This window comes from Dasypus novemcinctus, chromosome 21 (assembly GCF_030445035.2).
Source record: "Dasypus novemcinctus isolate mDasNov1 chromosome 21, mDasNov1.1.hap2, whole genome shotgun sequence".
In the NCBI taxonomy this organism is placed as follows: domain Eukaryota; kingdom Metazoa; phylum Chordata; class Mammalia; order Cingulata; family Dasypodidae; genus Dasypus; species Dasypus novemcinctus.
The window spans coordinates 54,260,214-54,286,861 of NC_080693.1; the positions used below are offsets into that span (position 1 = coordinate 54,260,214).

General features: G+C 36.4%; 1 protein-coding gene across 31 annotated transcripts in view; it reads left to right on the top strand.

Moving 5' to 3' along the window:
* The window catches only part of MBTD1 (mbt domain containing 1), a 63,853-nt gene that overhangs the window by 11,613 nt on the left and 25,592 nt on the right, over positions 1–26,648 (top strand). For 6 of the 31 annotated variants that reach the window (XM_071210564.1, XM_071210577.1, XM_071210563.1 and 3 more), the window contains 5 exons: positions 12,258–12,459; positions 15,491–15,624; positions 17,103–17,217; positions 18,266–18,351; positions 25,606–25,723. In XM_071210564.1, coding sequence (XP_071066665.1) covers positions 12,306–12,459; positions 15,491–15,624; positions 17,103–17,217; positions 18,266–18,351; positions 25,606–25,723 — 607 coding nt within the window. In that variant the 5' untranslated portion in view covers positions 12,258–12,305. Of the gene's footprint in view, positions 1–12,257; positions 12,460–15,490; positions 15,631–17,102; positions 17,218–18,265; positions 18,352–25,605; positions 25,724–26,648 lie in introns of all 31 variants that reach the window. The other 25 variants (XM_071210582.1, XM_071210581.1, XM_071210579.1 and 22 more) reach the window with 7 other exon arrangements.

Below are 26,648 nucleotides of genomic sequence, written 5' to 3' on the forward strand. Positions count from 1 at the left end.
GAATAGATCTAAATATAAAAATGTTTATACAAAAGAAATCATGGGTGAATTTCTCTATACCAGGGTATAAGGAAAATTTTCCATGGCTCATGATCAAAGTTTAATGAAAAAAAATGATAAATTTTACTTTGTAAAAAATTTTTATTTTATGGGAGAACAACCCCATGAACAAAATCAAATTTTGACATGTCACCAAAAAAAGATTGTTATTCCTAAATACAAAGAACTTTTAAAAATTTTAAGACCAAAAAAAACACATATAGAAAAATGGACAAAAGATAGGACCATACAACTCACACACACACACAATAATGACTCAGTGTAAAGCCAGTGTGAGCACAGAGATCTTGATTTTTAATACCCGTCCCCACTAAAAAGGACTTGAGCTTGGAGAAATGGTTGATTTCATGGCTAGAGCAGCATAGATGTAAAGCAAGCCTGGAATATCTTGATGTTTTGATACTCAGAGATTGAAGGAGGCATATCAGAAAGACACAGGAGCCAATTAAAGAGTCCTACTAGACAAATCTGGGACAATTTGAGTCCCAGGATAAGGATAATGAATTAAAAGCCATTGGAAAAAAAACAGAAGTCATTGAATTCATGGATAGATATATATATTGGACAGTTTCTTGCTGACTGGTAAATGTGGAGGGAGTACTGGATTTGGAAAATATTTTGCATCTATCACAGTAATTAACACTGGATGCTAAATTAAAGGGGGATTTCGATGAGAAAGAGGATATTTGCATGTTTTAAGGTATATCCCTGTCTAGTTTTTCAGGCTGCTATGATAAATACCATACAATGGGTTGACTTAAATAATAAGAATTTATTATCTCATTGTTTCAGAAGGTAGAAAGCTTACTTCCTCTTGGGATTAGTAGCATTCTGGTGTTGGCTTGCCAGCTATCCTTGGTTCCTTGGCATTCCATGGTGATACCCTCTACTTACTTCTGGGTTCCTGCTCACTTTGCACTTTGGGCTCCTTCCTGTGGCTTTTTCATTATAAGGCTTCCAGATTCAGACCCACCCTGATTCAGTTCACAACATCTTAAAAATAACATCTTCAAAAGGTTCTATTTACAATGCATTCACACCCACAGGGACATGGATTAAGGTGAAGGACATGAATAAATTGGGATACATAGTTCAACCTACCACAGTCCGTCCCCAAGACTGCATATTCATTGCAAGAAAACAGGACAACATTTTGACAGGGTGATCAAAATATGAGAGCTAAACCTGTAAAACTCTTAGGAAGAAAGGAAATATCTTTAGGACCTTTTGTTAGGCAATAAATTCTTAAACTTTACACCAAAAACATAGTCAATTTTTTTAAAAGTAAATAATGAGTCATCATCAAAATTACAACCTTTGTACATTAAAGGATGTTACCAGGAATGTGGAAAGACATTCTACAGCCTAGAAGAAAATATTTAGAAGTCATATATCTAAGAGTTTATATATTCAGAATATGTAAAGAACTTATACAACTCAACAACAAAAAGACTACCTGTTTTAGTTTCCCAGCTGTTAAAACAAATACCATATGGCATTGGGAATTTGTTAGCTCACATTTTTGATACTGGAAGTCCAAAATCAAGAAATCAGCAAAGTGATGCTTTCTTCACATAGACCATGGAAATCTAAGGCTTCTCTGGGGTTCTTTGGCATTTATGTCACATGACAATGCACATGGTGGCCTCTCCTAGTTTCTCTCTTCTCTTCTGGGTTCTCTTGATGAACTTCTTACTTTTTCAATGGCTTCTTTCTGTTGCCTTCTCAATGAGGTCTCCAATATAGGATTAAGACCCATTGTGATTCAGTTGACTACCCCTTAGGTAAAAAAAACTCACCAAAAGGTCCTATTTACAATAGGCTCACACCCACAGGAATGGATTATGGTAAAGAACATGTTTTTCTGGGGTACATAACTCCAAGCTACAACAGTAGCCAGTCAAAAAGTGGGCCAAGGATTTGTACAGACATTTTTCCAAAGAAGATACGCAAATGACCAATAAGCACATGAAAAGATGCTGAGCATCATTAGCCATTAGAGAAATGCAAATCAAAACTATAATGAGGGGGAAGTAGCTGTGGCTCAATCAGTTGGACTCCTGTCTACCATATGGGAGGCCCTGAGTTCACGTCCTGGGGCCTCCTTGTGAAGGCAGGCTCACCCACACCCTGTGGAGAGCCGCCCAGCCTGCAAGCACCTCGGAGAGCCGGCTCAGCAAGGTGATGCAACAAAAAGGGAGACAACACAGAAGAGCGTGCAACAAATGGACACTGAGAACAGACAACAAGCAAGCTGCCGGGGGGGCAGATAAATATAAATACACACAGAAGAACGCACAGTGAATGGACACAGAAGAGCAGACAGCAAACAAGCCACAAGGGGGGGGGGATAAAAAGTTTTAAAAACTACAGTGAGGAAACAATACCCACTAGAATGGCTATTATTAAAAAATAATAGTAACAATGTTGGCAAGGGTATGAAGAAATAGGAGCACTCATACATTATTGGCAGGAATGTAAAATGGTATAGCCACTGTGGAAAATAATATGACAGTTTCTCAAAAAGTTTTATATAGTATTACCATATGACCTAGCAATCCTACTTCTTGATATATACCCAAAAAAGTTGAAAGCAGGAACTCAAACAGATAGTTGTACAACAATCATCATTGCAGCATTAGATGGAATAGCCAAAAGATAGAAGCAATGTAAATGTCTGTCAGCAGATAAATTAATAAAAAAATAGTAGTGGGTGGAAATGGACGTGGCTCAAGCAGTTGAACGCCTACTTCCCACATGGGAAGTCCCCGGTTCGGTTCCTGATGACTCTTAAAGAAGACAAATAACAAGTAGACAACAAGCAAAAACAAAATGAGGGAATTAGATTTGGCTCAACTGATAGAGGGTCTGCCTACCACATGGGAGGTCCAGGGTTCAAACCCAGGATCTCTTGATCTGTGTGGTGAGCTGGCCCATGTGCAGTGCTGATGCGTGCAAGGAGCACCGTGCCACACGGGGGTGTCCCCAACATAGGGGAGCCCCACACACAAGGAGTGTGTCCTGCAAGGAGAGCCACCCCACACGAAAAAAGTACACCCTGCCCAGGAGTGGCGCTGCACACAAGGAGAGCTGATGCAGCAAGATGACGCAACAAAAAAGAGGCAGTTTCCCAGTGACGCTGACAAGAATCCAAGCGGACACAGGAACACAGTGAATGGACACAGAGCAGACAAGTGGGGGTGGGGGGAAGAAATAAAAAATAATTTAAAAAAATAAAAATAAAATGAGCAGGAAGCAGATGTGACTCAAACAATTGAGTGCCCACCTCCCATATGGGAGGTACTGGTTCGGTTCCCAGTGCCCCCCAAAAGAAAAAACAATGAGCAGACAGCGGAGCCATCTTGGGGCAGGAGGTAAAAAAATAGTAGTGTGTACATAACAATGGAATATTATTCAGCCATAAAAAGAAATGAAGTTTTTTTTTCTCTCCCTACCCCCCTACCCCTACCCCACCCCCACTCCCTGTTGTCTGCTCTTTGTGTTCATTTGCTTTGTGTTCTTCTGCGTCCACTTGCATTATCCAGCGGCACTGGGTAACTGCATCTCTTTTTTGTTGCATCATCTTGTTGTGTCAGTTCTCCCTATGTGTGGCACCACTCCTGGGCAGGCTGCGCTTTTTTCACACAGGGCGGCTCTCCTTGCGGGGCACAGTCCTTGTACATGGGGCTCCCTTACGCGAGGACGCCCCTGCGTGGCACAGCACTCCTTGTGCACTGCAGCTCCACGCGTGGGCCAGTTTACCACACGGGTCAGGAGGTCCTGGGGAGCAAACCCTGGACCCTCCATATGGTAGACGGACGCTCTACCAGTTGAGCATGTCTGCTTCCCCGAAGTTCTGATACATGCTATAACATGGGTGATCCTTGAAGACACTATGTTAATGAAATCAGACATGAAAGAACAGATATTGTATGATTTCACCTATATCACATAACTAGGATTTGCAACGTGATAGAGACAGAAAGTAGATTACAGATTACTATGGATAAAGGGATGGAGAATTAATGCTTTATGGGTACAGAGTTTCTGTTTGGAATAATAAAGTTTTATTAACGGGTGATGGTAGAACAACATTGTGAATGTAGTTAATACCAATGAATTGTATACTTTTAAAGTGTTTAAAATGGGAAATGTTACGCTTTATATGTTAAAAATTTTTTTTTGATTAAAAAACAAAAACTTTAGAAAAGACGCTTACTATATAGTCCTCTTTAATCACCATAATGTGTATAAGCAGGGGAGCGGGTATAGTTCAGTGGTTGAGCGTCTGCTCCCCAAATTAAAGTTCCCAGGTTCAATCCCGAGTATGTCCTAAAAAAAAAAAAAAAACACGTAATGTATAGAAGCATGGTAAAGATTCTTAAAGGCCTTGAAATAAAGAGAATTTCCCAAAATTTTTGACCATGGTACTTTTTAAATGTTAATAACCTATAATTACTGAAGCCAATAGTTAATACTCTGACAAGTTGAGTCAGAATAAGATATTCTGGTTTGTAAGAGTCATTAAATATGCATTAGCTACTAATAGAGTTTGCTGTAAATTAGACATGTTTCTGTGAAAAATATGAGTATAAAAGGTCACCTCTGCATGGAGGTAGGCTTGTGAGTATATTAGAACTTAGAACTCTAGCCAGTGTTTATTAGGTATATATACCAGGCACTGTGATACGTAGTTTCATATTGTCTTCCCAGTGCTCTCAGGAAAAGAAGTCTGAATCCCTTACCCTGTCCTATAAAGACACTCGTCATCTAACCCCTCCCCACCCTCTTCTGACCTCATCTCTCACACCTCTCTCATTGAGCACCAGCCACACTGGCCTGCTGGTTCCCCTCATGCACCTCTCATTCCAACCTGAAAGCATTTGTCTTGCTCTTTCCTTTGCCTAGGACATTACAGGACCAGATACTCAAATGGCTGCCTAGTTCGGTCCTCAAGGTCTTTGCCTCACCACTGCATCTCAGTTGATTACCACTGCCTTAGTTACTCTATCTTCACATGGTCCTGTTTGGTTTTATTTGTCGTGTTTATCCCAGTCCGAAATTCTTGTCCATTTGTTTGATTAAATGATTATTCCTTTCTTCCATCAGGAGACTGTAGCCTTGTTGAAAACCCTAGACCCCTTGTATCCTTAGCTTCCATTACTGTGAGAACCACAAAGGCTTAATAAATAGTGGTTGAATGAATGAGAAGAAACTTGTAACTTGCCTAAGTTCACAGCTAGTAAATGGCAAAGCTAAGTCTCAAGCCTGTCTTTTTCTGTGTCCTTTGCACCACACTATATTACATCTAAATAAAATTTATCCCATTCCCTGTGACGTTACAGGTTACATATCACTTCAAAATGTTAGAACTTTTCTTTCGCAGTTACCTTCACTGCCTTATTTTCTTTTTTCTTTCTTTTTTAGGAGGTACCAGGGATCAAACCTAGGACCTTGTACATGGGAAGCAGGTGCTCAACCACTTGAGTTACATCTGCTTTTCAACCTTCTTTTAAGTCTCTTGAGTGATAGCATACCTTTTCTTTTAAATTGAGGTAAAATTCACAGAACAGAATTAGCCACTTTAAAGTGAACAACTATGTGGTACCTAGTTCACTTAAAATATTGTACAACCACCCACACATGCGCATGCACACCCAGTCCAGCTCCAAAACACATTAAGGAGCCACTACCAATCCCCCTCTACTCCCAACTCCTAGTAACCACCCATCCACCTTTGCCCTCAAACCCCATGAATTTACCCATTGTGGACATTCCATATAAATTGAATCAAATAGCACAGGACATTCTGTCTGGTCTTTCCCCCCCAGTACAATAACCTCAAGGTTCGTCTACATTGCAGCATAAATAAGCACCCCTACTTCTGCCCGTGACTGAATAATCTTTATTGTTTGTAGATACCACAATATGTTTATCCATTCATCTGTTGATGAACATTTGAGTTGCCACCTTTTGGCTGTTTTGGAAAGTACACAGCATTGTACAGGGTTCTGATTTCTCCACATTCTTGCCAACACTTGTCATCTGTCGTCTTTTTTTTTTTTAATTTATTTATTGAAGTATATCACTCATATATAAATATACATAAACAATAAGTGTGTAATAATACTTGTGAACTTACAAAACAAGCATGCATAGCACACAGGACTCTCATAACTCACCCTACCACTAATAACTTGTACTGTCAAACCTTTTTAACTAATTATTAAAGAGTATTGTCAAAATATTACTACTAACCAAAGTATTTTTCCCCCAACCAACCCTATTATTATTATCTTTATATCATTTATATATGGTCATACATAAGTATATGGTAAAAGTTGTGAACTTACAAAGCAAACATGCATAACATCATACAGGGGTCCCATACATCAACCCTCCACCAACACCCTGTATTGTCGTGAGACGTTTGTTAAAAATTATGAAAGAATAATGTCAAAATCTTACTACTAATCATAGTCCTTATCTTATTTGGTATGTTTTTCTTCCAACCCACTATATCATTTTTTCAATATATTTTTTTATGACAGAAGTTGTAAACTTATAAAACAATCATGCACAACAGCACCCCTCCATCAACACACCACACTGTGGTGGAACATTTGCTACAGCTAAGATAATACCTGATTGTTACTATGTCCATAGTGTACATTTGGCTCACATTTTCCATACTGCCTCATTATCAACACAGTACATCTTTCGCATAGATGCAAGAATACTGTATTATTACTGCTAACCACAGTTCATGGGTCATTCCAGCTGTATTTTTCCCATGGTTCTCCACATTCCCAACACCCTGCAGTAGTGATGTACATTTGCTCTAGCTCACAGTGGACACTCTTGTATCTGTACCATCAACCACAATGCTCATTCATCTCTTGGTTACTGTACTATTCAGTTCCTAGATTATTCTCTAGCATTCTGTCAATTGCATTTACATACCTAAACTACCATTTTCAACCACATCCCCATTTATAAACTAGTTGTTACTATGTGTTACCATCCACTCTATACATTTCCACACTATTACCGTAAAGCTGATTAAACCTTCTACATATATTAAACATCAGTAGTCCCTCTGAGGTCTCCTCTTATTTCCTTTAAGAATCTACCACCTACCACTAGGTCTTGAAGATATTTTCATAGTTTCTTCTCGAAGTTTTATGGTTCTTTTATTTTTAGGTTTTTGATCCATTTTGAGTTAATTTTTGCATAAGGTGTGCGATAGAGGTTCTCTTTCCTTCTTTTGGCTATGTGTATCCAATTTTTTCAGCAACATTTGTTGAATGGATTATTCTGCCCGAGCTGTGTGGGTTTGACAGGCTAGTTAAAATTCACTTGACCATACACGTGAAGGGCTGTTTCTGAACTTTAAATTTGGGTCCAGTGGTCTATGTGTCTGTCTCTGTGCCAGTACCTTACTGTGTTCACCACTATAGCTAGGTAATATGCGTTAAAAGTCTGGAGATAAGGGTTTGCTTTTTCTTTTTGTGATGTTTCTGGCTGTTCAGGGCACCTGACCCTTCCAGATAAATTAATGATCGTGTTTTCAATTATTTTTTAATGCTTGTGGAATTTTTATCAAGATTGCATTGACTCTGTATATCACTTTGAGTAGACTTAACATCTTATTGATATTTAGTCTTCCAAACCATGAGAATGGAGTGTTCTTCCAGTTATTTAGGACTTTTTTAAATTTCTTTTAACATTGAGTTGCAGTTTTCCAAATACAAGTGCTTTACATCACTGGTTAAGTTTATTCCTGAATATTTGAGTTTATTCTGCCGTATTTTATTTTCACCACTCTTTTGACACTTTTAGTTACTTTTACTGATAAAATCTTCATTTCTAGACTTTCTTCCAGACCCCTCTCTCCTGTCTTTTCTTTTCAGGCTCTAGCACACGCTTTAGTGTTTCCTGAAAATCTGGTGTCTTGCTTAGAAAATCTCTCAGTTTCTGTTTATCTGTGAATATTCTAATCTCACCCTCATTTTTGAAAGACAGTCTTGCTGGATATAAGATTCTCGGCTGGAAGTTTTTCTTTTGTGGTATCTTAAATATATCAGACCACTCTCTTCTTGTCTCCATGGTTTCTGGTGAGAAATCAGCACTTTGGATATCCTTTCTACGTTATGCATTGCTTTTCTCTTGCTGCTCTCAGAATTTTCTCTTTGTCTTTAGCCTTTGTCATTTTGATAAGTATGTGTCTTGGAGTTGGTCTATTTGTATTTTTTCGGATGGGAGTATGTTGTGCTTCTTGGACATGGATATCTATATCCGTCAATAGGGTTGGGAAATTTTCTACCATTATTTCTTCAAATATGCCTTCTGCCCCTTTTCCCTTCTCTCTCCTTCTGGGACACCCATGACATGTATGTTTGCATGCATTTTGCTGTCATTTTTCCCTGAGACCTTCTTCAATTTTTTCCATTCTTTTCTTCATCTCTTCTTTTGTATGTTCACTTTCAGAGGCCATTTCTTCAAGATCACCAATCCTTTCTTCTGCCTCCTCAAATCTGCTATTATATGATTTTTTAATTTCATTTATTGCACCTTTCATTCCCATAAGATCTGCTATTTTTCACTGTTATTTTCGGTTTGCCCTGCTTCCCCTTGTGCTAGGTACAGAGTTAAGATGGCGGCACCGGGCCTCTTTCTGCCTTGCACAGGCTCAAACTTTAGCTGTTCTCAAGGTTATACTTTAGCCCACTGGATTTATTCATCAATAGCTGAAGTTGGTACCCAACCGTCTCTTCCTCCCCCGTTTTTGGGAAGTGGAGCTTTCAATTCCAGCTGCAGAACAGCTCCCGAGGCGGCTTGTGCCTCCAGTGGAGGATGGGCACCAGCCTCTGGAGTGTGGAGCGCTCTACTTATGAGTCTTCTCTGCCAATGGGCAGTCTCCTCCTTCCATTCCTTCAAGGATGTTGCAGGGTGCTCTTCTGGTCTGGAGCCCCCAAACAGGTGCTTCAGCTAGCTCCAGAGAGCTCTGGTTATTGACTAACTGCCCTGTAGCAGGAGCTGACTCAAGGAGCGCCTTACTCCACCGCCATCTTGCTGGTTCTAGCTTTTTTATTTTAGCCTTCCTAACAGGTGTGAGGTGGCATCTCATTGTGGTTTTTTGTTTTTTTTAAAGATTTGTTTTATTTATTTATTTCTTCCCCCTGCCCTGTTCCCCTCATTGTCTGCTCTCTCTGTTCATTCACCGTGTGTTCCTCTGTGTCTGCTTGTATTCTCATTAAGCAGCTCCGGGAACTGATCCTGAGATCTTCCAGAGTGGGAGAGAAGCAATTAATCTCTTGCTCCACCTCAGCTCTCCTGTTCTGCTATGTCTTCTTATTTTCTCTCCTCTGTGTCTCTTGTTACCTCATCTTGCTGTGTCAGCTCTCCGTGTCGGCCAGTACTCCTAGGCAGGGCCTCATTCCCAGGTGGGCCAGCTTGCCCTCACCTGACCTCCTATATGATAGATGGGAACCCAGTTGGTTGAAGCACATTCCGTTTCCCTCGTTGTGGTTTTAAATTGCATTTCCCTTACGGCTAATGATGATGTGCATCTTTTCACATGTTTGTTGACCATTTGCATATCTTCTTTGGAGAATTTTTTTTATGTTAATAACTTCATTTCATCCTGGAAACCTGTAAGGTAGTAGCAAATTTTGTTTCTTTGAAAATACATTTGATTTATAGAAATAGCTAAAAGTTACTCAAAATCAAATCTAGTGAATAACATGAATGATCAAGCTAGGGAAAACTGTTGGAGATCAGGGCAATAATTTTGAAGTAACCACAAAACATAAATTTTTTTTTTCTGGTAAATATTGCCTCAAATAGCGGGGCTTTTGAGGGCTCTGGAGACATCCAGAAACTATAGGCAGAGCTTACAGCTCAGGTGTTTGGCACCCTGCCAGCAAGCCCTACTATGGAATTTGTGCTCTGCAGTATGACAGAGTTGGACTCAATCATGGTTTCCCTACACGTGGCTCTTCTGCCCCTTCTGTTTGAACCTACAGGTAGTACTAGAGTTGATAGGTTTATGTCCAAGAGACTTAAATCAGTTTTTTGGGCTGTCCATGTGCCAATCAGGCCCTGAATCTCAACAAAGTTGGAACACCTCCTCTCTAGTTCATTGGACTCACCCAGGACAACTACAAGGTAATAATGGACAATGACCATCCCAAGGAACAGAGAGTCTACAACTGCAAGCAAGATAGTCCCATCCATCTGCCCCCTTTCAATTAAAGGCAGAGTGAGCATCACCATCCCACAATCCTCAGGATTGGGGAATGAATGATGGACTAGATCAGACTTACTATTATTCTGCTATAGACTTATTGCTATTCTAGCAGTGGAAGAACTTTTATTGTGGAAGCAGTGGCTTCCAGAGGTTCTGAGGGGAAGGAGAGGGAAAATTAGATGTAATATGGAGGCATTTTTGGGGCATTGAAATTGTCCCAAATGACATTGCAATGACAAATATAGGCTGTTATGTATCTTGCATTAACTTAGAAAATTGTGCAGGAGAAAGTTTATAAGGTAAAGTATTAATCCACACTTAGTGGCAGTGCTCCAATATGTGTCCATCAGTTGTAACAAATGTACCACACTAATGAAGGATGTTGTTAATGTGTGAAAATGTGGGAGTGGTAGGGATTGGGGCATATGGGAATCCCCTACTTTTTTTATGTAACATACATGTAATCTAAGTATCTTTTTTTAAAAAATTTTTAATAAAATGGACTTCAAAAAAAAACTGGGTCTAAAAGACACTTTTAAAAAAAGAGTACTAAAAAGCATTCGAAATTGTGATGGAATTATTAGAGTATGTGTAGAGCCTCCCAAGGGGACTTCTTTGAAAACCTGTACTTTTAGGGAATATAATATTTCCAGTTTATGGATTAAGAAACTAGTTTTTTTGCTTTCACAGCAACAAAATTGATACAAGTGAAAATCAGTTTCCTATCTCCACATAAACATTTAATACTAGGATACCTAAAAAATGGTAAATATGTACCTTTTATTCCTTAAAACTAAGAGATGTATTTGGAAAGTTTTATCTTACCAAGCTTTGGACAATAATGCTAACATTTAATACTAGCATACCTGCAATTGATAGTTGTCATTTATCCCATAAAACTAAGAGATGTGTTTGAATGTTTATCAAGACTTGGACAACAGATTTCAGCTTTGTTATTAAGTCATGATATACTAGAAAGAAGTTAAACTAGCTGTAAAAAAAGAAATAGTGTGTGCAGTGTAAAATAATACGAAGAATGCCTAACTGAAGCAGAAGAGTCAATAAAGATAGGTGCCAAATCCTGAATTCTTTAGTTGTTTGTTTTCTCGGGTTATAACTTACTTCAGGTTTAGTGATGGTTTGTTTGCTGTTTGTTTTTTTCCATTTCAGAGATCCTACATTCATTTTTTCTCTTAATTATTTCTTGGGATTTTATTTCTGGCAGGGTTGTTGAAGTAGTATTGTTTTTGTTTTTTGTGGCTTAAGTGAGGGAGCATCTTTTGGAAGAAACATGAAATTAGCATTCACTGATGATAACATGTCTTTCTTTATAAGGAAAATAATTATGTTAGATGATAAATAATGAAAAAATGTTACATTTGTTTATGTTAAGAAAAAATGAAATAAGCTTATATGTTGAAATGTTCCCTCCTATTTTTTTTAGACTGAAAATTGTTAAATTGTCTCTCAAATTAAAAATTCTCAATCCTTCCAGTACTCTAGGCAGTTATCACTCAACATCATTGTGATTTTAAAAGACATCTATATTTTCTGGATATCTAAATTAGTATAGAAATTTACAATTTAGAGATGAAAGGCAAATTAATAAATCATCTGATCTAATCTCCATTTCTGTAGAGGAGAAGTGATATTTTATAAAAGAAATGACATGCCTAGTTTATGGCAAAGCTTGAATTATATGGTGGCCTTCTGCTTCCCTTTCTTTCCAATTATTATTATTTATTGCTAAAATGGTAGCAATAGATTTGGGCCTATGGAAGTAGTGGGCACCATTTTGAGACAGATGTTTAGCATTTCATTATAAAATGATCATTTATCAAAGCTAGATTTTCATTTGTCAAATCTCATATACCAAAATTTTAACCTACTTTAGGGGTATATATGAATGTTGTATCATATATTACTGATTTCTTCTACTTTTAAGACTAAACATTATTCACGATCCGAAAGGAAAAGAAGAGACTTATTCGGGATGTTTGACGGTTATGATAGCTGCAGTGAGGACACAAGTAGCAGCTCCAGTTCTGAGGAGAGTGAAGAAGAAGTTGCTCCCTTACCTTCTAATCTCCCAATTATCAAAAACAATGGGCAAGTCTACACATACCCAGATGGTAAATCTGGTATGGGTGAGTATTTATATCCTTCACCTTTTATATTACTACAACTTCATATTTGAAAATTTTTTTTATGTTTTCATTAGATTTTTTCTGTCATTTCCCTTCTGACTCAGAAAGCAGAACCTAAAGCAGTAATTTGGGTGTGAGAGTAGGGTGACAGCTCTAATTTGCCCAGGACTGCCCTGGTTTTAGCATTGAAAATCCTGTGTTCAGGAAAACCCCTTCAATCCTGGTGAATTGGGATGGTTGATGTATTAGTCAGCCAAAGGGCTGCTGATGCAAAATACCAGAAATTGGTTGGTTTTTATAAAGGGTATTTGTTTGGGGTAGGAGCTTACAGATACCAGGCCATAAAGCAGAAGTTACTTCCCTCACCAAACTATTTTCACATGTTGGAACAAGATGGCTGCCAACGTCTGCAAGGGTTTAGGCTTCCTGGGTTCCTCTGGGCTCAGCTCCTCTGTTTTCTCCACAAGGTCAGCTGTAGACTATGAGGCTCTCTAGGCTTTGCCTCTCTCCACAAGGTCAGCTGAATATTAGGCAATGTCTCTGTCTTCCTGGGGCTCCAGCTTCAGCATCAAACTCCAACATCAAAACTCCCAACATTAAAAGCCCTCAGCTCTGTCCTTTGCCATACCTTTTATCTGTGAGTTTCCACCTACCAAAGGGTGGGGACTCAATGCCCTACTGACACAGGAGGTTTACATGATTACTTAACCAAGGAAACCTCTGAATCCAATATAATCTAATATGCCCAGAGGAAAAGATCAGTTTACAAATATAATTTCTTTTTGGAATTCATCAATAATATCAAACTGCTACAGCTAATTGCACTGTTCAGTCAGAGCAGAAGTTAGTTCAGCCTTTATCTTCCTTTCTTAGGGCTCTGTATTTCTAATCATGACACCAAAATTTCTTTAGTTTTTTAAAAACATACTGAATTTTAGCAAATATTGAAGCCCTTTGAATCCCTCCATGTAAACTTCTGCTTACTAAATTTTTCTTAGAAATGTTTTATGGTTCTGTCATCTGATATTGAATGCACTGTCATCTGCAGATTTAATACTCATGTTCTGTCAGTCCTAGTCTAGTCTTTCTTAAAAAATTTTTTTTTAATTTTTTATCTGAAATACCAGGTATTTGGTTCTTTTTATTTATCTATATAACCTCTGTAATTATAATGCCTTGAAATGCCAATAGTGTTCAGGTATGTTTTATTTATTTTTTTAAGAAGATGCTTTTTTTAGAACAGAGTTCCTGTATATCCCCCCATCCTCACTCCCAGTTTCTTCTATTATTAACATCTTAAATTATTGTAGTAAATCTGTTAAAATTGATGAAACACTAGTGATACATTATTACTAACTAAAGCGTATAGTTTACATTAACGTTCATTCTTTGTATTATACAGTTCTATGGATTTTGACAAATGCACAGTGTCATGCATTCCATCATTATAGTATCATACAGCATAGTTTCATGACTCTAAAATGTTCTATGTTCCACCTCTTCATCCCTCCTCCTCCTCTCTGCCAACCTTATTCTACTCTTTTGATTATTATGTTGACGAGCACAGGGAATGATACTGAGTCCTGTAACCCATATTGAGAAGCGTCACTCCGTTTATCAGGACCCAGATGTGGTTATTCAACCAGTTAAAATCTATTAAAGTATCTTCTTCTTTAGTTTAAATTTCTCAATCCTTATTGACAGATAAGATTTAGTAAGAAGAATATATATTGGTAAGAGTTAACTAATATATACTCTCGCCATGGTTTAGTTATAACCTACAGTCTGGTAATCTTATCACAAAAGGAAATAAGGTTTCTTGAAACTTTGTATGTACCAGCCTCTGTTCTAAATACCATAGCCACAGAGATGAACAATGCAGAATAAAATCTCTGCCCTAATGGTATATCCTAATCATGGGATTTATTTGACTCTTGTAATTCTTTGCAAAGATTCACTCTCCCTTGGGATCACAACTTTTTTATTTATGTGGTACAAACCTTTTTATTAATCTGAACTAGAATTTTTATAACACAAAACTTTTTAGGGAAATGGACTTTGGCCTAGTGGTTAGGGCGTCCGTCTACCACATGGGAAGTCCGCGGTTCAAGCCCTGGGCCTCCTTGACCCGTGTGGAGCTGGCCCATGCGCAGTGCTGATGCGCGCAAGGAGTGCCGTGCTACACAGGGGTGTCCCCTGCGTAGGGGAGCCCCACGCGCAAGGAGTGCACCCATAAGGAGAGCCGCCCAGCGCGAAGGAGGGAGCAGCCTGCCGAGGAATGGCGCCGCCCACACTTCCCATGCCGCTGACGACAACAGAAGCGGACAGAGAAACAAGACGCAGCAAAAAGACACAGAAAACAGACAACTGGGGGAGGAGAGGGGAATTAAATAAATAAAAATAAATCTTAAAAAAAAAAAACACTTTTTATTATACATTACCATTCCAGCTTTTGCCCATTAGACAACCTTTGTCCATCTCTAATCCTCTGGCTCCTTATCTTTTTCCATAATTCCTCTTAGAATGATTATACCACAAGTCCCTCTAGTTTTGTTTGGGTGGGCACTTAAACCTACTCAGGCAGTTGTTTGCTATATTACTTTCTGCTTTTCTTTTTTGAACTTCTGTTCTTGTGAACTTTGTTCTTCTAATTCTGCCTTTCAGACTATCCTCCATTATGCATAATTACATAAGAGCCACAATAGTCAGAATTCTGTTACCCTCTATTACTAGTTAATACAGCACCTACCTCAATCTTTGAACCGTCCCATCTTTGTCATTCCCTGACAACAAACTTAAAAGTATCCTCTATTGTCCTTAGCATTTTCTAAGTATTTGTTCCTTTCTAGGTAGCAACCTTTGCAGTATTTTTTGAAGACTTGTGTGGCTCTTTGGTTATATTGCACTTCTTTTCATCTTCAAGGCAAAGTTATAAATTAAAATGTTTAAATATTTGGAGAAATTATTAAACTATTAGGTAAAACTTGATTTTTTTATGTGATTATAACACCAGTGTTTTTGTGTTAATTAGCTACCTGCGAGATGTGTGGGATGGTTGGCGTGCGTGATGCTTTTTACTCTAAAACAAAGCGTTTCTGCAGTGTTTCATGTTCAAGAAGTTATTCATCAAACTCCAAGAAGGCAAGCATTTTGGCCAGACTTCAGGTAACGGTACAGAAACCTTCTTATTCTTTTTATCTGTTATTTCTATGGCTTTCATGGTTCACATGTGTTTTACTGTGATTCATTGCAGCTTCACCTCTGCACAGTTGACCAGATAGCATTTTGTACCCCACATTTTTAGGAAATGAGTAAACCCCAAAATTTTTTTCATTTTATAAAATTGCACAACTGTTATAAATAGGCTAGGCATACTATCTAAAATGATCTTTGATTGTTTAAGTGAAATAAAAGCATTATCCATACTTACCTGGCTAGAGAGATATCATGATCAAGAAGGTAGTTTTCCCAGGGCGAGGCTAATGCATTGTGTGTCTTACCCTGTAGCATACCCACAAGCCAAGTCTCAGGTTGTGCAGTTATCTCATTTCTAGTTTTCTTGTTTACTCCCTTGCCTACCCCAAAAAAAAATCCAGTTTTCACATAAGTACCTTTTTATACATAGAAATTAAAGCCATTTTCCTTTTTTCCACTTTTTTTTTTTTTTTTTTGCGCTAACATCAAGGTAGAATCTTCAAACATTTGGGAAGAAATGATTACCCTTTGGGCTTATTTTCCCATCATCCTTCCTTTGTGTTCTGATTACAACTCATTTATACCTTAGCTAAGTGTATTTGGTTGTTCTATCCAACCGTTTTGAAACCTTTCGTGGTATGGGGGAAAAAAATCATCTTCCTTTTAAATTTATATCAGGGCCTACAAAATGACTAGAGCCTTAACTTTGACTAAGTTGTTACTGTTGTAGCATATGAACAACTTTCTAATGGCATCACATAACAGATTTTTGTAATATATTTTATTTGGATGATCACATTTTTCTTTTTCTTCTTTAACTTAACTATTGTGATCATTACATAGCTCTGAGAGGGTTATTTAAATCCCCAAATTAAGGAAATACATCACTTAGATGTATTTCTATATTTCAGATAGACAGTACCTAAAGATCCTGACCAGTGGTCTGTACCCAAATGGATGGCAGTTTGTCACACTGTGATTTGGCCCATGATCATTTTGTCATTGATCTTTTGCATTAGCACTAAAGGTATAAACCTCAGTCACTTGCTCTTTAAACGTTAAGTTATCTTCTCTTACCACATAAATAGCAATGCTTGGCAACCTGCATGAGTGAATAACCAGTGGTTTTATCTACTATAAGAAGGAATCAAGTATCCACCACAGCCTATATTTTAACATCTTAGGGGATGTAATTTATTATTAACATATTAATTTGCATTGCTTTTTTAGTCTATGCCAGCTCTGCTACCCATATTAGATATCTATATTGTAGCAGACTCCACAAAAAATTCCTCATGTTAAAATTCCTTGTATGTTTCTTCTGCTTTAATAATTTTCTAAACCCTCGATGTTTACTTAAGCAGAATGAGTAGTATACAGTCAAGATAATTTTCGGTGGTGGGCAGGGATGAAAAAGAATCCTATTTACTTAACTCTTCTTGTTTTAGGGTAAGCCTCCAACAAAGAAAGCAAAAGTTCTTCAGAAACAACCTTTAGTTGCTAAATTAGCCGCATATGCTCAGTATCAAGCTACCCTGCAAAATCAAGCAAAGACTAAAGCAGGTAATATGGGTGAATGTAATACAGGTGAAATATTTGGTATTGATTTATAGTTTTAATTTGTAACATTTTAATCTTGGATTCTGTTTAAGCTATTTCGATGCCCTATTAGCACATTATGACAGTAGGCTTCCTAATGGTGGTTTTGTTTTCAATTAACTATTCTGGAATAGAATAGTTGAATTCACAAGTTCCAGCCTTTGTAGCAATCTCAATCTCAATATTTTTGGGGGTTTATTACTTTATATATATATACTGATTCTCCTGTGGCTGGAGGAACATTGTAGAGATAATGGACAAAGAAAGGACATTTAGCAGGTTTTAAAAATGATCAGGAAGAGGAAAATAATGGAGGAAAAGTTTGAGAAAAAAGACCATTTCTAAAAGAAGATTAAGAGGTGTACAAAAACAAGGAAGTAGGTAGAGAGTGAAGTGATTAAAAACCCTTATGAAGTGGTTGAGCGTCTTCTTCTGACATGGGAGGTGCCCAGTTCAATCCCCAGTGCCTCCTATAAAACAAACAGCAAGCAAATAAACAAACAAAAAACCAACTCAGGATAGCCAGTGTGGCAGTGTGGCTCAGTGGTTGAGCACCAGCTTCCTACATACGAGGTCTGGATTTTAATCCTTGGCCCCAGTACCTAAAAAACAAAAAACTTTGTGAAGGTAGTTCAATAGCAGATAATTCACTGAGGTACACAGGAAGAACTGGGTAGAAATAAAAAACACACAAGTAGCCATAGCAGTATTTTTTCTTCTGAACACTTCTGCTTTTAACTGTTTTTTGCTTCCCATAAGTGAAGAGCTTATCCTTCACTTCCCAAGGAGCATGAGTTGTATATAGAAGACTTAAGAAATGGTCTTATTTCCAAATATGACTTATGCTAATGCTCATGTTTATGTAGAGAAGTTCTTTGAGCTTTAAAATCAGAAAATAAACTTTCTTTAAAGGGAATTAATTCATTATATGTCCTTTCACATTTTTAAATAAAACTTTCTTATAAATAAAGGATTTAAGAGTTGTAATATATCTAAATTTATTTCATTTCAGCAGCAGTCTCCATGGAAGGTTTTAGCTGGGGTAACTACATCAGTAGCAATAGCTTTATAGCCGCTCCAGTTACCTGTTTTAAACATGTGAGTATGAAATTTCTCATCTTGTAATGTTGAAATGCTTAGTTATTATTTAAATTTGAAAGTTGTTAAATACTGGAGCTCTTATCCTTAAAGGTCTTGTTTTGTACATTGTATTGGAGTGCTTTTATTAGTTATTACGATAAATTAATAATTATAGCTAAAATAACTTCTTTAAGCTTTTCAAGTAAAAGCTTCCCATAAATTGCAATATGAAATTATTTTAAACAGGGAATAGAGTACTAGTCTCATTTAGTTTTCATATTAAGTTGAACCATATGGATTTGTTGTTTTTGTACGTTAAAAACAGTTGCATATTAACAGTTTCATACAGTCCAGCCTAAAAGAACTGTCCACATGTATGTTACCTAAATATTTGTGATTTGACCTAAAATACACACCAGCAAGGACTTTTCTTCCATTTTTGTCCTTTGTCTCCAAATGTAAAATCATAAAAAAGAAACTATTTATAATGTGGTATCATGAACTCAGATATGAAATACAAAGCACAGGAAGCCCTTTGAAAGATGTTCTTTTAGGGAGTAGATTGTTAAAAAGCCTCGAAAGAAATTCAAATTAATATTGAAATGTATCTGATGGCAAATTCTCATTCTAATCTTTTTGATTCAGCTATCTGTGATTACTCTTCTCCGGTACTTTTTAAAAATCTGACTGCAAGTTTAATTTATATTTAAAAGTTCTACACACTCTAAATGGACACAGAGAGCAGACAGTGGGGGGGGGTAATAAATAAATAAATCTTTAAAAAAATAAATAAAAGTTCTATCTTCTTCTATCCATGTATAAGAAAAAAGAATTTAGAAAATTAATAGATGTAATTTTTGTTTATAGTTAATATTCTGTTAACTTGGGCCTTTACTTTTAAATATGAGCATGTGAACAAACCTGAGAGCTTGGGTTCCTGCTGTGGAAATTCAAATGTATTTTCATTGCTTCAATGAGGGATCTTGATCAAATCCAAGCATATATTAATTTCAACAGTAGAAATATCAATTAAAACTTAGTCCATTAATTTGCTAGTTTTCTTTTTTGGAAAGCACAGGTACTAAGCCCTTAGTCAGTAGTATGCTAACTATCTAAACTAACCTAAGCAAAATCTTTAATACTTCATCACAGTGTAAAGTACGGTTTATTTTGCTGTAATGTTGATGGTAGGACCACATTTGTGGTATTAAATACATAACAACAATAGCTTTAAAGAAAAATGCAAAGCAAATCTTTAACTCTTCTCTCTTAGGATACTGCCTTCTACCAAGTAAGAAGCTCAGAATTAGATTTAGTGTTCAAGTTAGTGTTCAGTTACAGTAACTCTTTCATTTTCAGATTTCTGGAACTTTTGTCTGTTGCCTCCTTCTGATTAGACTTTATCTCTCTTTATATCTTCATTCAACGTTATTTTTTTATGTGTTTTACTATCATAAACCATCTCAGGCCATTTTATGTAAGCTGTCAAGACATAAATAAACAGCATTTCAGAGTCCCCAAAGCATAACATTTTATTTCATGTCAGTATCTTAAGAACCGTTAAAAGTTCTTTTCAAGAAAATGTTTATTATAATATTGAAACAGACTGATTTTGTTTTCAGATATACTTTTTTTAAGATTAAAATATTCTTTCACATAGAATTAAACAACTATCCTTAGTGATATTATTGATAATGACAGTGTAGAGCCTCTTCTTTCTCAAATTGAGGCATCTGTTTTTCAAGTTAAATGAACTCCTTGCCTTCTTGTTCCATTCACCCTTCTTCTTTGGCATCTCCTTGTCAAATAGGAAAAAATTTTAATTGGTAACTTCTTGATATATTTTAGTATAAATGAGTTTGTTTTGTTATTTTAACCAGCATTTACTTTTGAAGCAGTTTGGTTTAGGAGGTTAGACCTCGTGCTTAATTTGATTTTTTCCTTCTAGAATTGACTCTCCATGGTTCTCTCCCCTGTGATAGTTTTCTGGTTCTCTAAGGAGAGTCAGTTGGCCTTAGAACACCTCTTGTCAGGACCTGCTGGGAGCACAAGGGTCCTGCCTTGTTTCATCGCAGTCTTCCAAGACTTGACACCAACTAACTCATAACACTGGTTTATCAAGAGGCCTCCTTCTGTCATTCTCTAACTCTGCCTTCTCTCTCTCTGGAGCACAGGTTGGGAGCTAATTCTTGCTCCCACAGATTCTTTTTCATACACAATTTAGCAAAATATCCACCATGTAAAGCAGAAGCAGACCTGTTCTGATTGAATCAGGAATTGTGGAGTGGGGCGGGGTGCCAGATATTTTACTCTCTTGTTTCTTTATCTTAATCCAGTCTCTTCTCTTAGAATAAGGATCCCAGATAAACACTCTGTATTTTCCATCATTTAAATATTAATGTGATTAGTTCTAAAATCATAGAATTTCAAGAGTATGGAATTCCTCCTTCCATAGTCGTCTTTAAACTTTTAAGAAAGAAAATTTCCGCAAAGTATACCATAGAAATCTATCCTCATAGATAATAATCACTCATGTACAACAGTGTTAGACATTGTTTTAAATCAGTAATGGAAATCAAACCCAAATTGCCAATTAATATATCTTCTTCCTAGAAAAATGTATATTATGATTGTAATATATCTAGTATGTTTTTCATTTTTCCAACTGGTAGTTTTCAGACCTCTCTTTTTTCTTTTTTTTAAGAACTGCCCCTTTCTCTAGCAAAATCTCAGACCTCAGAAAATAACTCAAACGAGAGGCTGCACCAGTTAATCTGTCAGGGACAAGGCTGGAGTGGCAACATCAACTTTGGGTTTTTCATAGTATAAAACCTAGTTTTTTCTTTAATATAATTTTGAATTAAAACACTAAAAGCAATGTCCTTATTTATCCTAACTCTAGAAATTCTAATATACTAATACTAATGTAGTATCATATGTCAGTTTGGTGTGCTTTATATTCTAATGAAATTCACAGGTTATTTTCTGTTATTAATAATGCATGTTTAAATCTGAAGGGAGCCTCCAGTTGACTCGTGTGTATTTAGAGCATTTGGCTTTAAAGTACTTTTAAATATATATTTTTTTAAACTATTACCTTAAATTCAAGCCTTCTTATTTCCCATCGTTTATAAGATCAAGTTACACATTTCTTTCTTAGGCATTACATTAAAATGTGCTCATATCAAAATATGTACAATACCATTCAAAGGTTAAAGTCATATTCTTCCAGTTATATACTCACAGACTTCAGATTTCTTTTGTTTGAAACCGGAACTATATACTCTGGTAGCTCATTGATACTGTTAGCTAGAAATGTAATCATTCTACGTTTTTCTCCTGTGAAAGTAAACATAGCTTTATTAAAAAAAAAAATTCTTTGTACAGATGTATGCTATGACTTTAAAGCCGAGTTTACTATACTGTTTTCATCCTGCCTCCACAGGTTGTTAGATATACCTGGTTATTACTTACATGGTTTATTCTAATCATTTTTATACCTGTCGTATATGCCAGCTTTTTTGAAAAGATATGGTTATCTGTATTTCTTTGCAACATGTATCAGAAATATATTTGTATGTATAGTAACAGTGGTTTGTCTTTATAGTAAAACTCATTATCTAGTTTTCCGAGATGTGTTTATTAGTAAAATAATCTTTTTCAGGTATGATTGTCTTTTTTTCCCCTAGCTTTGACTACATATATCCATCCCTAACAACTCTGTTGAGTTGAAAATATATGACTTTGTGTCCATTTTAATTAAAGTTATAATCTTCAGTATGTCATCCAAGATTGCAGAATTCCTTTCTAAAGAAATAAAACTGAAATTAGTTTGACACTTCGCTAGTACTCCATCAGATTTAGCTATCATGAATGATGCCAAGAAATAGAATCTTTACAGGGAAGCAGAAGACTCAGATATAACAAAAATCACTTTTTATGTTTTAAAGAAAGTAAAACTTACATTCTTAAGTTTGATCTATTTCCTAAAGCACTTTTTTTTCCCACTAGGATTTCCCACTTCTTAAACAAATTTGGAATTATTACAGTTAAGAAAAATTAGGAACTTAGTTATGGTATTTTCAAATTAGTAGCTACTGTTTCCTGTTTCTTTTTCTGTAGACATAATGTTGTTCTCTCATCCTTAATCTTAATTTCCTACCCCAAGCATCCCATGTTCTTTTTGTACTCTCCTTTTGCTCCCCATCTCCCTGCAGCTACCACCCCTAAAAGTAAATTCCAGTATCAAATCAAAAGGCGAGTGGATTTTCTGGAGAAAGAGGAAACAATTTTTTTCTCTCTATTTCTACTTCCTTCTGATTCCAATAAGTAGTATATAGGAATTCTCTCTAGTTAATTTTCTATAATATTTTCTCCTTTTTTTGGCCAAGTAATACTTCATTTTTCTCTACTGGATGCACTCTATAATCTTATGTCTGTTAGTCTTAAAGTATTTTAATGGTGGCTTTTTGTATATTTGTCATATTATTATTGGGATAGATTCTTTCTTAGTTACAGACATGCAACTTCAGGGCTAACCTCTAGCCCACCTAAACTCTTTAATATTGAGACCATGATGGTTATCAAAAGCTATAGTTCGGTGGCTCGGTGGAGGGAAATCTCTATTTCTGCAGTAAAACCTAGCATAAGCCATTATCAGCCCTCTAAGAGGACTAGCTGTTTTTATGAATACTAGCCATTTGGGCTGTTAGACTGTTTGGGAATGATCTTGAAGTCCTGAAAATAAGACTTCCCACTCAATTATTTTCTTACAAACAGTCAGTCAGGTAGAGATATGTCATATATTTGTATTGGGGAGCCCTTAGCATATGGATTTGGCCATGACCTGCAGGACCTTCCTGATGACAGCTTACCTTGCAGGGAAGGAGAGTCGCTCCCAGATAGCCCTCACAAGTGGCCCTGGAGCAGGAAGTGGTGAAGCAGATCTTCCTTGTTTGGGAGGAGCCTGAGGTGGACCTCTCGTCCTGAGTCTGGAAGGTAAATTTGTTGTTACCTGTAAATTATGGTTCTGCTAGTTCGTACTATGCCAATCCAGACTTTCAGAGGTATCCCTCCTGCCAGCAAGAGAAGACAGATGACTTGGATGAAGATGGCTGTCAAGCCCTGGGTCATTTGGTCTTCCACACTTAAGACTGTTCATTTTAAATGAAAGCGCAGATATATCTATTAAATGAACTTATTTCAACACATTGAGCACAAGCTATGCTATAACAGTGGTGCTCTTTTTTATTGTTGTTTTTGTTTTTCATTGTTTCTTAGAGTGGACCATATGGATTGGTTTAAGAGGGCCTAGCAGAACCACAACCTTACAGGCAAGAACAAATGTCACTTTCTGCTACTTTCTCCTATACCAATCCAGACTGTAGAGACAAAAACATAATACCCCACTTAAGTGAACATTATTTTTTAAATGAGCATTTTGACACTCTGTTTTCTTTAATAAAATATGATTTAAAGTTATTTTCTCCGGACAAACGCTAAGACTTGGAAAAAGAGATTGTCATATCTAGCTAAAAAAGAAGTCCTTTAGACCAAATTCACTGAACAATGTGCCAACCTAACCTCCAGTCTGCCCTTCAGTGTAACATAACTTTGCCTTATTTGTCTCAGTAAAATAAACCCAATTCACAGATTTGGCTGTCAAACAATTTAATGCATACATTTAACTGTATCTATCTGCTCTAATTGGTCATCCTCAAAGAAATAACTACATGGTCTTTGTGTTAATATATGCTAGCTTAATTTATGTTACCTGTTTTCCTTCCAGCTTCTCCTTTTCTGATCATACCTGCTGGCAATAGGGATGGCCCTACAGTCTAGAATGATATAGGGGGAGATAGCAGAACCTGAAGAGTCCAGTCTTTCAATTTAAAAAAGAAGAGGTAGTCATAATGTATGTATTATTTTTTACACAGCTGGGAGAGAGAGTTATGTGTACCCTTACAGAATCACAGATAATTGGGATAGGCCACTTGCTTCCAACTTATGGTGTATATTCATTGCTTCCTACTTAAATAGCCATTAAGTGATGCTGTATTTGGTTTCCAGACTTAACCTAGTTCAGTATTTGACAGACTCTTCCCTACCTTTCAGAAATTCCATTAGCTATTGAGAGGAGGATAGGCATTAAGTATGGCTTTAGGTTAATCCTCCTGTTGGGTTAGCATCTGCCAAAGTATAAGGGGCTTGCATGGAGCCACTTGTCCAGTGTTCAAATTGGCTAGTTCATGTGATTCTTTGATGTCTTTGTTTGCTCATCTTTGAGCCTTAATTCTATTTTGCCTTTTCCTGATTTGTTCAAATTATCAGGTCTTTTATAACCTTACCCAGTCCTCCTTTTTATGACCAAAGTTTTAAATTATATTTAATGAGGAGCTGGAGGACCACAGAGATTGTTTACTAGTATCAGCATTTGTATTCCTAAATTCACTTGTTTGATATAATTTACCATTGCATGAATTCCAGATAATTGTGAATTACTTTTAAGTTCTAAGGATTAGAATGTAATGGAAATGATAATTTGGGAACTGTTAGATTTTTAGAAAACCTCTTCATTTTATTTATTTAATCCATTTTCTGAGTCCCCGTCTTAACCACTTGCTGTGGAATCTAGTGATTACCAGCTCTAACACAAAGTTTTCTCTTTAACAATTTACCGTGGTTCACATCTCCAAAAATTCAATTCCACCTTTTAAAGAATTTTACCCAATACTTGCTTCTCCCTCAAGTCTATTTGTGTTCTGTGAATTCAATTTAAATATTGAAAATACAGATAACTTATTTCTCCTATTTGTGTTACTGAAAACCACGTTGCTGGTTGGAATTGCTTTTCTTTGTTTTTTTGGCCAGTTCTTTTAAAATTAGAGATTAGAGTGTAATAAATGCATTCAATACATATTAAAAGTAATGTATCTTAATCCTGTGCAATCTGGTATCATGTTTATAATTCAGTTTTTATAAAAATTGCTGTAAATTCTTGTATTAGGACAGTATTGGATTTCAAAGTCAACATGGATGTATTCTAAGTTATGTGAATTCTCTTCCTCTTGAGTGTGACCCTGACACTTGCTTTTTCCAAATAAAATTCTGTGAAAAGGGAAATAAAAATTATAGATTTACAGGAAAATTAATTAATATGGTACCTTTTTAGTTTAATATTTCCATTATTTATGGTAATGCTTAATTCTGAATGATATGTTTTAGTCTTTATGTTAACAACAAGGTATTGATTTAATAATTTTTACATGACAGGCACCTATGGGGACCTGCTGGGGTGATATCTCAGAAAATGTGAGAGTAGAAGTTCCCAATACAGACTGCAGCCTACCTACCAAAGTCTTCTGGATTGCTGGAATTGTAAAATTAGCAGGTGAAAAACTTGCATAATAATTTACTAGAAAATACCAATGATATTTGTAACCTTTTTCCCCCCCTTTTTTTTTTCCTTTTTTCTTTTTCCTTTTTCCTTTTAAAGCATTGTCACGAGTAGTAAAAGTAATATTATAAATATCTGGTATAAGGGCAGGGATTGGCAAATATTTTTCTATAAGGGGCCAAATAGTAAATATTTGCAGTTTTGTAGATCATCTAATCTCTGACCTAACTAGTCTACTCTTCTGTTGTGACATGAAAGCAGCCATAACAATAAGTAAATAAATGGATGAGGCTCTATGTTCAAATATTATTTATGGACACTGAAATTTGAATTTCCTATTATTTTCATTTATCCTATACTTTTCTTCCTTTCATTTTTTTTTCAACCTTTTAAAAATGTGAAAAACCATTCCTAAATGTTCAGTCTATAAAAAAAAAATCAAGTAGTAGGCCAAATTTGGCTCATGGGCCATAGTTTGCCAGCTCCCTGGTATAGGGAAATACTTTGGAAAGTAACCAAAAGTTGAAATAATAAAAAATATGGCAATGGCCATGCTACCAAAAGAAAACATATGTTAATAAATTCATGTCTATTGCGTTTCTTCCTTTCTCTTCATTCTCACTGCCTCACTGTATTCCAGGCTGTATCACCTTTTATTCATGAACTAAATATCTTAGACATCCACTGTGTTAGATACTTAGGGCACCTGATGTGCAGAAGTATAGGAGTTGGGTTTTTGGTGAGCTTTCATCTGCCAAATATTAAATACTACCAACCACTATACAACAGTGTGTTCAGTGAGTGGTATAAGTGAGCATTCTAGCAGTAGGCAGCCACTCAGATAATAGAAGTTGTCCTTCAGTTGCCGTGAGTTGTCTAACTTACCCTACTCTGTCTGTTCTCATCTCCAACCATTCTT